At 40.5% G+C, this 13,775-nt stretch overlaps 1 protein-coding gene across 4 annotated transcripts in view; it reads left to right on the top strand.

Annotated features, from left to right (window-relative positions):
* Positions 1 to 13,775, top strand: part of CFAP95 (cilia and flagella associated protein 95) — a 147,072-nt gene that overhangs the window by 73,599 nt on the left and 59,698 nt on the right. For all 4 annotated transcript variants that reach the window (XM_060199733.1, XM_060199735.1, XM_007531096.2 and 1 more), the window contains exons 2-4: positions 4,682 to 4,790; positions 7,118 to 7,236; positions 9,606 to 9,674. In XM_060199733.1, the coding sequence (XP_060055716.1) occupies positions 4,682 to 4,790; positions 7,118 to 7,236; positions 9,606 to 9,674 (297 nt within the window). The remainder of the gene's footprint in view (positions 1 to 4,681; positions 4,791 to 7,117; positions 7,237 to 9,605; positions 9,675 to 13,775) is intronic.

Raw genomic sequence — 13,775 nt, 5'->3', positions numbered from 1 at the left:
ATTTATTTGAGCTTTTTATTATTCTCTAATATGTGATTGTATGGCTGTGAGTTTCCCTCTCAATACTGCTTTAGCTGTGTCCCAAATATTTTGATAACTTGTGTCTTCGTTTTCATTTGTTTCCAGGAACAATTTGAATTTCTTGCTTGAGTTTCTCTATGACCCAGCTGTTCTTAAGCAGTATGTTGTTGAATTTCCAAATTCTGTGACTTTTAGTAATTTACTGTTTGTTGTTGATTATTAGCTTTACTCCACTGTGGTCTGAGAAGATACTTGGGATGATTTCAATGCTCTTGAATTTCTTGATACTGTCTTTGTGGCCTAACATGTGGTCTATTTTTGAGGATGTGCTGGGTGAATTTGAAAAGAATGTGTATTCTAGTTTTTTGGGGTGAAGGACTCTGAAAATGTCCAGGAGGTCTAGTCTGTCCATCTCTTCATTTAATTCTCTTGTTTCTTTGTTGATTCTCTGCTTCATTTATCTGTCTATGTGTGAGAGTGGGTGTTGAAGTCTCCCACTATTATTGTATTACTATTAATGCATTTTTGTAGTTCTTTCAGTAGGTGTTTGTTGTATTTAGATGGTCCCTCATTGGCTGCATAGATGTTAATAATTGTTAAATCTTCTTGGTTGTTTGATCCTCTAATCATTATGTAATGGCCTTGCCTATCTTTTGTTACTTTATTTAAAGTCTATGGTGTCAGAGATGAGAATGGCTGTTCCTGCCTTTTTTGTAGTCCATTAGCCTGTAGGATAGTTTTCCATTCTTTCACTTTAAGTCTGTGTTTGTCTTGTTGGGTCAGGTGGAATTTTTGCAAGCAGCATATGGTTGGTTTGTGTTTTCTGATCCATCCTCCCACTCTGTGCCTTTTAATGGGTGAGTTTAAGCCATTGACATTTGTTGATATTATGTATTTAATGTTTTGTAGTGCCATTATTCAACAATTCTTTATTTTCTCTGGTATATGGCAAGTATTATAGTGATTTTCTTGTTTATAAGAGGTCTTTTAGTACCTCTTTCAGGGCAGGCTTGGTGATGGTTGCCTCCTTTAAGTGTTGACTGTCTAAGAAGGTTTTTATCCCCCATCTAATTTGAATAAAAGTCTAGCAGGATATATTATCCTTGGTTGAAACCCCTTTTCATTCAGAGCTCGATTGATATCTTGCCGTTCTCTTCTAGCTCTTAGATTTTGAGTGGAGAAGTCTGCTGATGGTCTTACTGGTTTTACCCTGTACGTGACTTTTGTTTTTCTCTTGCAGCCTTTAGGGTCCTTTTTTTATCCTTGCTTCTTTTCATTGTACCTATGATGTGTCTTGGTGTCTTCAGGTCTGGGTTGATTCTGTTTGGGACTCTCTGGGACTCTTAAATCCTAATGTCCTTTCTGTTGTTTAGATCTGGGAAGTTTTCCCCCATTATCTCCTCTAGAATATTTTCTTCCCCTTTCTATCTTTCTCTGGTAGGCCAATTATATGAATGTTACTTCTTTTGAGATCATGCCATATATCTCTGTTGTTGTTTTCAGTGTCTTTCAATCTCTTTTTTAGCTCTTTTGCCTCTTTCTTAGTTTCTCTAGCTCATCCTCTGTCTGGCTAATTCTGCTTTCTGCTTCTGTTAATCTGCTTTCCCTTCCCTCAGCTTCTTTCTTTAGTTCAGTTATAGTATTAGGTTGTTCTGCTAGTTGGCCTTTTAGTTTAGCTATTTCAGCTTTCATTTCTCAAATCGCCTCAAGGCAGCTTGTATTTTCTTTGAGGTTCTCCTCTGTTGTTTCCTTAATTCTGATAGCCTTTTCCTCCATAGTTGTCTTCATTTCTGTGATTATTAGGTTTATTATTGCTTGCATACTTTTCTTATCTATGGTTACTTCTGACTGATTTGGAGTTTCTTCTGGGCTCCTGTCCTGATTCATTGTGGTAGCAGTTTTCTTTGCTCTTGATTCAACCATTTTTTAAATTGATGTGGTTTTTTTTTTTCTGTTCTGTTGTTCTCAGTTGTTGTGTTTTGAGTACAAGCTATGCTATACTAAAGACCTTTATGACAAGTGCAGTCACCAACCTCAGAAATTACAACAATAGTAACTGAGGCATGGAATGATGCACTTCAACCAACACCAGTTAGCCAAACACCTCCAGTCAAAGAAAAAAATAGCAACCAAACAAAAGAAAAAGAAAGAGACAGAAAAAAGGGAAAGCAAAAATCGCCAATTATGCAAATCTACTGTCCACTATAAATTCTAGGGATAGAAAAGGAAGTAGAGAAGAAATACACAGAGTCCACTCCAAGTCAGATTTCTTCCCCCAAATAATTCACTAGCGAGTATCAGTGAATTCAGAAAACAAAAGAATGAGGAAGGAAGAAAAGAATAAAAAAGAAAGAAAGAAAAGAAAAAAAGGAAGAACGAAAGAAGAAAAATGGAAGAGCAGTGAAAGGAAAGAGTTTTTTTTTTTTTAATTATCTAGGAGGAGGGAAAAAAGGAGAGTAGAGAGAAACAAGTGCCTCTCACAATGGATAGGACACCCAGTCACCTAGCAATGGAAAAACACCAAAGGTTAATTTTGGTCAACCTGAAGAAGGTTTATGGAAAAGGGACACATGTATATAATAATAGTAATGAAATAAAATAGAGTAGAAAACCCCCTAACAGTCAGTATGCAGCTTGGACTGCTAGATTGGCTGCAGGCAGCCTGAGCAAAGACAGCCAATTGTGAGAAGTATCCCAAAAAAACCCTCCAGGTAGTCTTTCCTAGGCAGGGATTAGGCTCTGAGTGGTCAGGTATTTTGTTACTCAAATAGAGCTCCAGCCACTTAAAACAAGAAGAAGAAGAAGAAGAAGAAGAAGAAGAAGAAGAAGAAGAAGAAGAAGAAGAAGAAGAAGAAGAAGCAGAAGCAGCAGCAGAAGAAGAAGGAGAAGGAGGAGAAGGAGAAGAAGAAGAAGAAAAAAAAAGAAGAAGAAGAAAAAGAAGAAGAAGAAAAAGGAAAAGGCTTGGAATGACACCCCTGGTGAGCCAGGAATCTTGGTAAAGAAAATAGCACAGCGGGGAGCCTGCTAGGAGAGGCTGTGCTGTCCCTGCAGGCTGGTACTGGGGAGGGGGTGAGCTCAGAAATAATCAAAGGATTTTCCTTTGTCCCCCTGACCTCCGTTTGTCAGCCCAAGAGAGAGTTATGGGACTGTATTTTGGTGTCACTCTGACCAGCCTGTGTTCACCCTCCTATAGACAACCCAATATCCTACCAGATCCAGCGGATTCTGGGTTGCAAGCTGCTGCCTCTTGGAGCTCATGGCAGCTGCGGCTCCAAAGTCGCCATCTTTGCTCAAAAAGTAACTTTTTAAGGCCTTTCTATTTGTTTACTGCACTGATTGGGTCTCTGAAAACTGTTGTGCACTTTTACATTAAGTTATATATTTTTCCTTAAACTTATGGATACATGTGTGCATATGTCCTATCAATGGGCCCTGATCTATATCTAGCCTCAGTGGCTTTGTTAGGAGGTGCACCACCGGACATGGAATTGAAGAGTCCTATGAGCTAGGAAAGGTCTCAGCAGAGTGTTGGCGCTGAAGGGTTGATATTCGACGCCTGGCATCTCTGGACACAATCCAAAGTGAAACATATTGAGGTGGTACTGGGTGCGCTGATTTGGTTGAGATCAACAGATGCAGTATCAAATGGTATGGATCGAGAGAAGCATGCCCCAGAAGTTCCAGGACGCTCCTGCATGGTGGCATCAGGCTCCTGCATGTTGGCATCGGGCTCCTGTGTGTTGGCATCGGGCTCCTGTGTGGTGGCATCGGGCTCCTGTGTGCTGGCATCAGCCTCCTGCAGGCTGCGGGGCTGCGGGGCTGTGGGCGCGGTGCGCAGGGTTGTCTGGGCGCAGCCGGCTGGCTAGCTGTTTAACCAGGTGGAAACAGCAGCTCCACGCCTCGCCTCCCGCCCGCTGGCTATTCCCGCTGGCTGTTCTGAGTTCGCCCGAGCGAGTGGAAACCACAGAGTGGTCCAGAGATAAATGTTCCAGAAACAGCAAAACAGTCTCGTGAAGAAAGAGCAGAGGCCTTTGGAGATCTCTTCACAAGCAGAAGAGAAGGCCATAGTGGATAGGTAGCCAAATTGTCTTTACTTATCTGAGAGATGCACAGGTCAGGTCCACGTGGGCGCCATTTGTTGTTAAAAATTTCGGAGGGCTCTAGCTGGTTGGGTAGCTTCACGGGCGGGTAACAGAGACGCGGAGACAACGGCTGGGCAGGGAAGCTGTATTTCTTTATTCAGGAACAACGATTCATAAACTAAACCAAACTAATCACCAAACAGAACTCTGCTGTCTCTTTGCGGCGGTGCAAGCACTCTCTCTTACTCTGAAACTCTGGAACCCTCCAACTCTGTCACTCTGGAACTCTGGCAGGGTTCCTTGGGGCGGGGCCAAGCAGGCCCGTGCAATTAACAGGACTGATCCAATTCTCTTGGCGGGGGAGAACTAGAACCCAATGTAAAGCATACAACAAAGCAGGCTCGGCAACACTTGAAAAGAGATGTCTAATAAAATACTCTACATATTCCAGACCCAGTAAATTCACAATTAGAATGTGCCTCACATTTTATCAGTTTTCATTAGATAATCAAAAAATATTTAAATGTAATATAGAATAATTAACTGTATCCCTATCATATTCTAATTTTCTTCTTAAGGCACCGTGACAGAGAAGCTTATCCCAAAGATTATGATATAGAAGGTCCTGAGGAAACTAAAAAATTATGCAATTCAACGTATTGGAGACTTGGAACCAGTGAACCCCCAGTAAGTAGTTGCTAATTCTTTAAATCTAGACTTCACATGCTAGTGAATAAGGAAAAAGTAGAGGAGGAGCCCATTGCCATTGCCACCCCTTATAGTTATGCTGGTTCCCTAGGTAAATGGTTTGGTCACTGTTTACTTTGGTAATCTTACCTGTATGTTGTGCACACTTAATAAGGTTATTGGGGAAAATGAGATAAAGCAAGTAGAGTGCCAAGCACATAGTGGATGCTTAAGAAATTATTACTGTTGAATGATGCTATTCTTGTCGAGTGTCCCATTTCACCTTCACAATAAGCCTGCAAAGTCACCATTTTCTCTCATTTATAGTCCAGGAGAAACTCACTCATGGCAAAAGAGTTAGTATCACTTAATGTTGCATCTTTTCACTTCCAAAATCTACCTGACCTGGGCAGGGCCAATGCATAGCTGGAGGCAAAGCAGACCCGAAGTTAAAATAGCAATAGTCAGTCACTGCAGACTCCCACACCTGAAGCAGCACTGAGCTGGGAAGTAATAAACTTAAACATAAAAACAAGTTTTGATCATTTCAAATTATTTCTAGGGATTGGAAATTTTCATAACTAAATGAGATCCTTCTTGAGATTGTAGGACCCAGGAAAGCTCTGGGATGTGCCTAAAATTTCCATTAAGCAAAAGAAAGGAACTAGCCATCCATGTGGATAAAAGAGGCAACAGGACTAAAATAAACCTGAATCATGACTACTTTCTATGTATGCAGTAGGGTACTGTTTTGTTTCATCCTTCAGGCAACTCTTTATGCACTTGATAAAGCACTATATGTATGAGTAAACTGGGGCCAAGTTAGGCTTAATCGCTTCTTAAAGTCAAAACAGCTAGAAAGTGTATTACAGATTAACATTCATCTTCTCTGCTCCGAAGTCTAAGGTCTTAAATATTTTCCTATACTGTCTTGTGAAGTATTAAGTTGCTTCACTTCCTTTTTATTCTCACATCCTTTCTCCCTCCCAAGGAGGCCACCTCATTGAAACAAAACAAAACAAAATGCTACCACCACTGCCAACAACAAAAAAGGTGATTTTTTTCATTTTTACTCTAACCTGGATATGAATTACTTCTCAATGCATTTATGTTGAAGCATTGATTTCATTCATTTTAGCTTCAACCTCTGTCCTATTTCCCAAATTATGTCTACATATTTCCTGACTAGTCCAGTCCCCACCTGTTTTCTCTCCTGAATACTTTCTTTACACTTTTCTTTTCATTATTTCTGCTGAGTGGTTGCTGTTTGTGTCTAAGTGACTCAAGGTCTCCTTGCCTTCAAATACTGCTGCTGGTGCTAGTGTGAGCATTGTTACTTGTAATAACAGAACTTAAAATGGAATTCTCTTTGTCTGCATGTTATCTGAGACGTCAAAAAGAGTCCTATGTGTTCATTCACATAATCTCTTTAATGCCTTCTGTTAGCCTAATTTTCTTAATATAACTTAAATTGATGAACATTTCAGATTTATTTAATTGTTAGTCTGTCTCCTACTAGAATATATGCTCTGTGATAGAGGGGACTTTGGTCTCTTTGATTCTTTGCTGTACCTCCAATCCCTATAATGGTTCCTGATGCATAAAGGGTATTTAAGAAATATTTTTTTAAAGGGAAGGATGTAAAGAATAGGGAAGGGATAAAGAAAATAATGAAAAAAGAAGGGAGTGGGTATGGCCACCAGGAGCAGTGGATTCATTGTGTGGTCACCAAGCCCCAGTGATAACTAACACTGGTGGCAGTAAAAAGAAAGAAAGGAAGGAAGAAAGAAAGGAAGAAAGCAAAAAGAAAAATGATCTGAAACAATTAAGTTCAATGTTAACTGAACTTCACAGATCCCTTTATGTCTCTTTTGAGGTCATTAAATTTCAACTGACATTTTCATTTACAATAATAGTCCATATTTGAGACTTACTCTTCATCTATTTATAAAATGAATTAGTGTACTTTTGCTGTGTTTTTTTTTTAAAGCTAGAGAACTGTTTAGTTTTGGTTTATGATGGTATGGGACATTGAACCTGGGATTTTGATGCTTCACACATAAAAATCTTTTTGTATAACCATTATGCCTTGCCTTATGTCATAGAGTTAATTCTTTTACCATCCTTGGGTAAAGCTTTGTGTGGTTTTCATCCTTTGAATGATTACTTTCAGATAATAGAAAGTCTATTGTTCACATTGTAATAATCAAAATTATGAATTTTATTAAAGATTTAAGCTTTCCCTCTTCTTTACCCAGAGAAATTTGCAAGTAGGAACAAGTATGTCAGGGAAGAGATTAGCTGATTCTCTACTTCTATTCTTCCAGATTTGGATATCTGAAACACAAGAACAAATGTCACAGCCTTATTTAAACTTAAGACTGGCTGAAGTAAAGCCTAAAGCTTTATTGAATGAGGAAACAATTAGCTCTGGAATTATTGAAAGGTATTTTTTTATTTCTTTATTGAGGAATTAATGTTTTACAGTTGAAAGAAAATACAATAGTTTGTACATGCATAACATTTCTCAATTTTCCACATAACAATACAACCCCCACTAGGTCCTCTGTCACCTTTTCCAGGACCTGTACTCTTCCCCCCCCACACTCCCACCCACCCCAGAGTCTTTTACTTTGGTGCAATACACTGACTCCAGTTCAGGTTCTCTTGTGTTTTCTCTTCTGATCTTGTTTTTCAACTTCTGCCTGAGAGTGAGATCATCCCATATTCATCCTTCTGTTTCTGACTTATTTCACTCAACGTGATTTCTTCAAGCTCCATCCAAGATGGGCTGAAAATGGTGAAATCGCTATTTTTAATAGCTGAGTAGTATTCCATTGTGTATATATACTACAACTTGCTCAGCCACTCATCTGTTGTTGGAAACCTGAGTTTTGGCTATTACAAATTGTGCTGCTAAGAACATATGTGTACACAGATCTTTTTGAGTGGGTGTGTTGGGTTCCTAGGATATATCCCCAGGAGAGGAACTGCAGGATCATAGGTAGGTCCACTTCTACCCTTCTGAGAGTTCTCCAGACTGTTCTCCACAGAGGTTGGACCAATTGACATTCCCACCAGCAGTGCAGGAGGGTTCCTTTGACCCCACAACCTCTCCAGTATTTGTTGCTGCTACCTTTTTTGATGTATAACACTTAGTTTCTTTAGGAGTGGCTTCTTAGTCATATCTGCAGTACTACAACCTGGCACAGTGTCTTTCCATGGGTATATTTGACAGACTCTGCTACTGCAGTTACTGACAACTAAAAAGTAATGACAGCATGCTGAAAAATTCACTTTTGGGTTACTTTGCTTTTGCAAAGTATTTAAGAGTTGCAAATATAAAAATCTGGTTTTTTTTTTTTTTTTTTTTTTTTTTGTTTTTCCTCTTCCAGGGTTATTGCTGGGCTCAGTGCCTGCACCATGAATCCACCGCTCCTGGAGGCCATTTTTTCCCCCTTTTGTTGCCCTTGTTGTAGCTTCGTTGTGGTTATTATTACCCTTGTTGACGCAATTCGTTGTTGGATAGGACAGAGAGAAATGGAGAGAGGAGGGGAAGACAGAGAAGGGGAGAGAAAGATAGACACCTGCAGACCTGCTTCACCGCCTGTGAAGCGACTCCCCTGCAGGTGGGGAGCCGGGGGCTCGAACCGGGATCCTTACGCCGGTCCCTGCACTTTGCGCCACATGCGCTTAACCCACTGCGCCACCGCCCGACCCCCAAAAATCTGTTTTAAAGAACCACAAGAGCTGGCCAATTGAGTATATACATTACCATGTGCAAAAGGACTCAGTTCAAGTGCTGGGTCCCACGTGCAGGGGGGAGCTTTATGAATGGTTAAGTGGTGCTGCAGGTGTCTTTCTCTCTCCCTCTTGTTGGTATGCTTCTAATTCTGCTTCTAAAACCCCTTCTGTTTCATTAGTTTAATCCCCCCTGCTTAACACTGTATTCTATTTACATAACCACTGTTAACTAAGCACCAGCATGCCTGCAGGGCATTGATTTAATCCCACTGGTTCACGATGTCTTTTTGCTCGACCCCCTCTCCTTGTCACACCCTGATTTTCACCAATCTCTTTTCGCTCTACCCTCTCTACATCACATCCTGTTTACACCCTTCTTGGTGAGTATATATATAAGGACAGGATTGTGATTATAGTTAGTTTAGATGGCTTAGATTGTGTTGCGTTCCACATGAATAAAGAGATACTGCGTACAGCTCAGCCATAAGTCTCTGGTTGTCTGTCTCCCGCCCGCGAAGCTAGGCCGGCACCCTCTGTTTCCCCTTTTCCTATCAATTTCTGTTATATCAGGAGAAAAGGGAAAACATGGCCACTGGTAGTGATGGATTCATTGTGTAGGCAATGAACTGCAATGATAAACCTGGTGGTATAAAAATAAAATAAATAGGATCAAAAAGTTTTGTGGACTTCGGATATGGCTCAGTGGATAAAACACCTACTTAATTATTCATGAAGCCTAGAGTTTGAGCTTGGGCAGTACATGGGAACATCATAGACATTACCAAGCAAAATCCAGTAGTGGTAGAGTGGTCCATCCTTTCTTCCTTTCTCTCTCTTTCTTTCTTTCTTTCTTTCTTTCTTTCTCCCTTTGTCAGAATAATAGAATAAAAGCTAGGGCAAGAAGGCACCTCAGTGATATTGCATGCGCAAAGGGCCCTAAATTCATTCCTAGACACTGAAACAAAAAGAAAATCATTAAAAAATAGTCCTAATTTAATTTTGTGCAGCTTTAAATAAAGGTTTATAGAATCAACCTGACATGTTTTCTAAAAATTGTGCTGTTGTTTCCAGGGACCTTGGATTGCCTGCAACAGGTTTTGGAGCTCTCTTTACTAGAAACCCACCAGATCCGCGTAAAAGGTTAGTCCTTAAAATGCTGTGGACTGCACAAAATGTTACTAAGTAACCCCAGGAGGTTTGTTTATTGAATTAAGGGGTTGAGGGGCATACCATGGTCAATAAAATGTCCTTTGCATGGCCTCTTCAGCTCAACCCCAGGTCCTCATGCCTAGAAACACGAGTGCTCTATTATTGGGTGAGCCACCTGTTGTCATGGTCCCTCACTGCACTGCTTAGCTCTGGCTTTTGGTGGTGCAGGGCATTGACCCTGGGACACCAGAACCTCAGGCACAAGAGTCTTTTGCAGAACCATTATGCTATCTACCTTCCCCTTCTGCCCTTTTCACTTTTTTCTTTTTAATTAGTTTATTTATTTAAAAAAGGAGACATTACCAAAACCATAGGATAGAAGGGGTACAACTCCACACAATTCCCACCACCAGATCTCTATATCCCATCCCCTTCCCTGACAGCTTTCCCATTCTTTATCCCTCTGGGAGTATGGACCCACGGTCATTGTGGGTTGCAGAAGGTGGAAGGTCTGGCTTCTTGCTTCCTGGCTGAACATGGGTGTTGACTAGTCGATTCATACTCCCAGAATGCCTCTCTCTTTCCCTCGTACGGTGGGTCTCTGGGGAAGCGGAGCTCCAGGACACATTGGTGGGGTCATCTGTCCAGAGAAGTCTGGTTGGCAACATGCTGGCATCTGGAACCTGGTGGCTAAAAAGAGAGTTAACATACAAAGCCAAACAAATTGTGGAAAAATCATGGACCTAAAGGCTGGAATAGTGCAGATGAAGTGTTGGGGGGTACTCTCTGTAGACTATTGTGTACTTTTGCTTTCAGGTATATATTTTGCCCTCATTTATGGATATGTGTGAACGTATGTTCTATCTCATGGGACCTGGTCTATATTTAGGTTTGGGACTTTGTTAGGAAGTGAACCTCCTGGAATGGAATTAGAGAATACCATGAAAGGAAAGGTCTCACCCAAGTAATGAAGGTGAAGGGTTGACATTCCACGCTTGACGTCTCTGGACACAGTCTGAAGTGAAGCATGCTGGGTGGTACTCCTTGCATTGATTAGGTTGGGATCGGCGGATGCAGTATCATTTGGTATGACTTGAGAGAAGCATGAGAAAAGTGAGCCCCACCCTAAGGTTCCAGGGCTGGGGGAAATATAGGCTCTATAGTGGAAATGTGAGGTTCCTGCTGTCTTAGGGTTCAAGAAGACAATGCATAGTTATTGTTATCATCACATTATTTGGTAATTGGGTTAACATTGAAAAGTCCCTTTGTTAGGATTTGCTGTATAACACCCAGCATCTTGTATATAGCTGTGCCACTGGTTGCTTCTGTTCTCCCTGGTCTAGGCTTTTGAGAGTCAACATATCAAAGACTCAGGCTATGTATTAAAAAGATTCAGTCTGTGCTTTAAAAAGTTTGAGACATACAATCAATTTTTCCCTTCTCATATTAATTAAATAGTGATTTATATGACTACAAATTAATAGGAGTTTACATAAACACCATTCCCACCACCAAAAGACTGTGTCCTACCCAACCCCCCCACCCTACCCCCCCCCCCCCGTGCCCGGGAAGCCAAATGTCCACCCTTACCCTCATCCTAGGGTTTTTACTTTGGTGCCCTACTCCAGATTTAGTCAAATCCTGCTTTTAGTTTCCCTTTCTGTTCTTCTTTCTCAACTTCTATTGATGAGTGGGATCATCCCATACTCATCTTTATCTTTCTGACTTAGCTCACTTAACATAATTCCTTCTAGCTCCATCGAGAACCATTATGCTATCTACCTTCCCCTCCTGCCCTTTTCACTTCTATTTTGACCCATTGGCTGCTTGTTTGGTTTCTTTTTCTTTTTCTACCCACCTGAACACACACCGCTCCCTTTCACTCCTGACACCAGGGTTATCACTTGTACTCAGTGCCTGCACAATGACTTCTCTATGCCAGGTGGCCTTTTTTTTTTCCCCCTTTCTTCCTCCTCCTCTTTCTTTCCTTCCTTCTTTCTTTCTTTCTTTCTTTCTTTCTTTCTCTCTCTCTCTCTCTCTCTCTCTCTCTCTCTCTTTCCCTCCAGGGTTATTACTGGGACTCATGCAGGCACTATAAATACACTGCTCCTGGAGTCCACTTTTTCCATTTTATTGGATAAGGCAGAGAGAAATTAAGAAAGGAGAAGGAAATAGGGGGAGAAGAAGATAGATACCTGCAGACATACTTCACTGCTTGTGAGGCAACCCCCCTGCAGGTGGGGAGCCGGGGGCTTGAACTTGGATCCTTGAGTGGGTCCTTGTGCTTCACACTATGCATACTTACCCAGGAATGTCCCTCCCTGCTCAGTCCCCTGTTTTTCTTTTCTGAAAGAGACAGAGAGACACCTACTGAGTAGTGCTCTGGTTTAAAAAAACAAAAGTAAAGGAAGCATCAGCAAAAAATCAGGCAAAATAGTAAAAACCAGATTGACATTATTACCTCTAGCAACAATGGATATAAGAGCATAGCATTAAAATGTTGGAACAGAATGCTGAACCTAAAGTTATTTAAATGTGAATGTTGAAAGATATCTTCAGAAATACAAGAACTGATTTCAAAATTACTATCTTGGCACAAATAATACTAGAACTGGGCAAAATATATTAGACAGTTGTTGTCAAGTGATGGATAGCAACCATTCTGACTTTGTGTTTCTTGAGATGAGAGGGGAGTATCACATGCTCCTTTGATTTAACAGGACATTCATGCACTCTCAAATTCATATACACTCTGTCTTCTTCACTTTTTTAATCAAATAGAATACACTATCTACACTGTATCCTGAGATTTTATAACTGTTCTTTCCTACATGGTAGCATATATTAGTTGGCACCAGGGCTGTGTTAATTGTCTTCAAATCCTGGTCCTGTTATGTATTAGCTGTATGATTTTTGGGCATGTTTCTTATTCATTTTGTACTTGAGTTTCTGTTTTTGTGTATGTAAAAAGGAAACACTGTGTCATAGTGCTTTTGTGATGCTTTGGGCAAATTAATAGATGTAAAATAACAACAGTAATTGATGTTTACATGGTATGTGTTGTGCAAATCAACTAGAACAGGCTTTGGACAAATCATTTTTAGTCTGGAAACTCACATCTATTAGTTCAGGTGCAATTTCTTGACTTCTTTAATTAATAATTTATACCTTCCATTTTTTCTATTTGGAAATCCTTTATGTGGATGTTAAATTGCTTGGTCTGGTTCTCTTTATTTATTCATTTTTAATATTTATTTATTTCATGCAAGATAGTAAAAAAAGGCAGAGAAGTCAGACCTTTTATCTATTTTATTTTTGTCTTTAGCATCCACTTCATTCTGCTTCTTCAACTCTTGAGTTCTCTTTTTGTTCTCTGAAAACTGAATTTACTTTTCAGAGACAGAGCCATGCATTTGCATTATTTTATCATTCTGGGTAACTTCTTCTCTGAGAGAGAGGAAGAGAGAGGAAGAGGAGTGCACCTGGTTGAACGCACATGTTACAGTGCGCAAGGACCCAGGTTTGAGCCCCTGGTTCCCACCTGCAGAGGGAAAACTTCACAAGTGGTGAAGCAGGGCTGCAGGTGTCTCTCTGTCTGTCTCCTTCTCTATCACCCCCTTCCCTCTCAATTTCTGATTGTCTCTATCCAACAAATAAATAAAGATAAAAAATTAAGAGGGGGGAGGGAGAGGGAGAGTAGAAGGGAGAGGGAGAAGGAAAGAGAGAAATGACAGTACCAGAGCACCCTTGGTATGACAGCACCTCCCATGTTGTGCCAGGATTTGAACTTGGTCTGTACACATGGCAAGGCATGCACCCTAGCTGGTGAGCTGTGTCTCTGGCCCTCAGGATTAAAATATTCATTTGTTTATTTATTTATTAAGATAGAACCAGAATATCATGCCAGCATATTCAGTGCCAAGAATTGAATTAAAAATGTCATGCATTCAAGTCCTGCACTTGAATAATGAGTCATTTCCTAGACCTGAATCCTTCTATTTTTATACACTCTTTGAGTTTCATGGGAGAATTATTTTCTTTCTGGGGACATTCATGATAATGATTTTATTAAATTTTTCCCATACAGTTTCT

This window comes from Erinaceus europaeus, chromosome 10 (assembly GCF_950295315.1).
Source record: "Erinaceus europaeus chromosome 10, mEriEur2.1, whole genome shotgun sequence".
In the NCBI taxonomy this organism is placed as follows: domain Eukaryota; kingdom Metazoa; phylum Chordata; class Mammalia; order Eulipotyphla; family Erinaceidae; genus Erinaceus; species Erinaceus europaeus.
The sequence above is the reverse complement of the archived record's forward strand: the minus strand, read 5'-3'. Positions and strand labels throughout refer to the sequence as shown.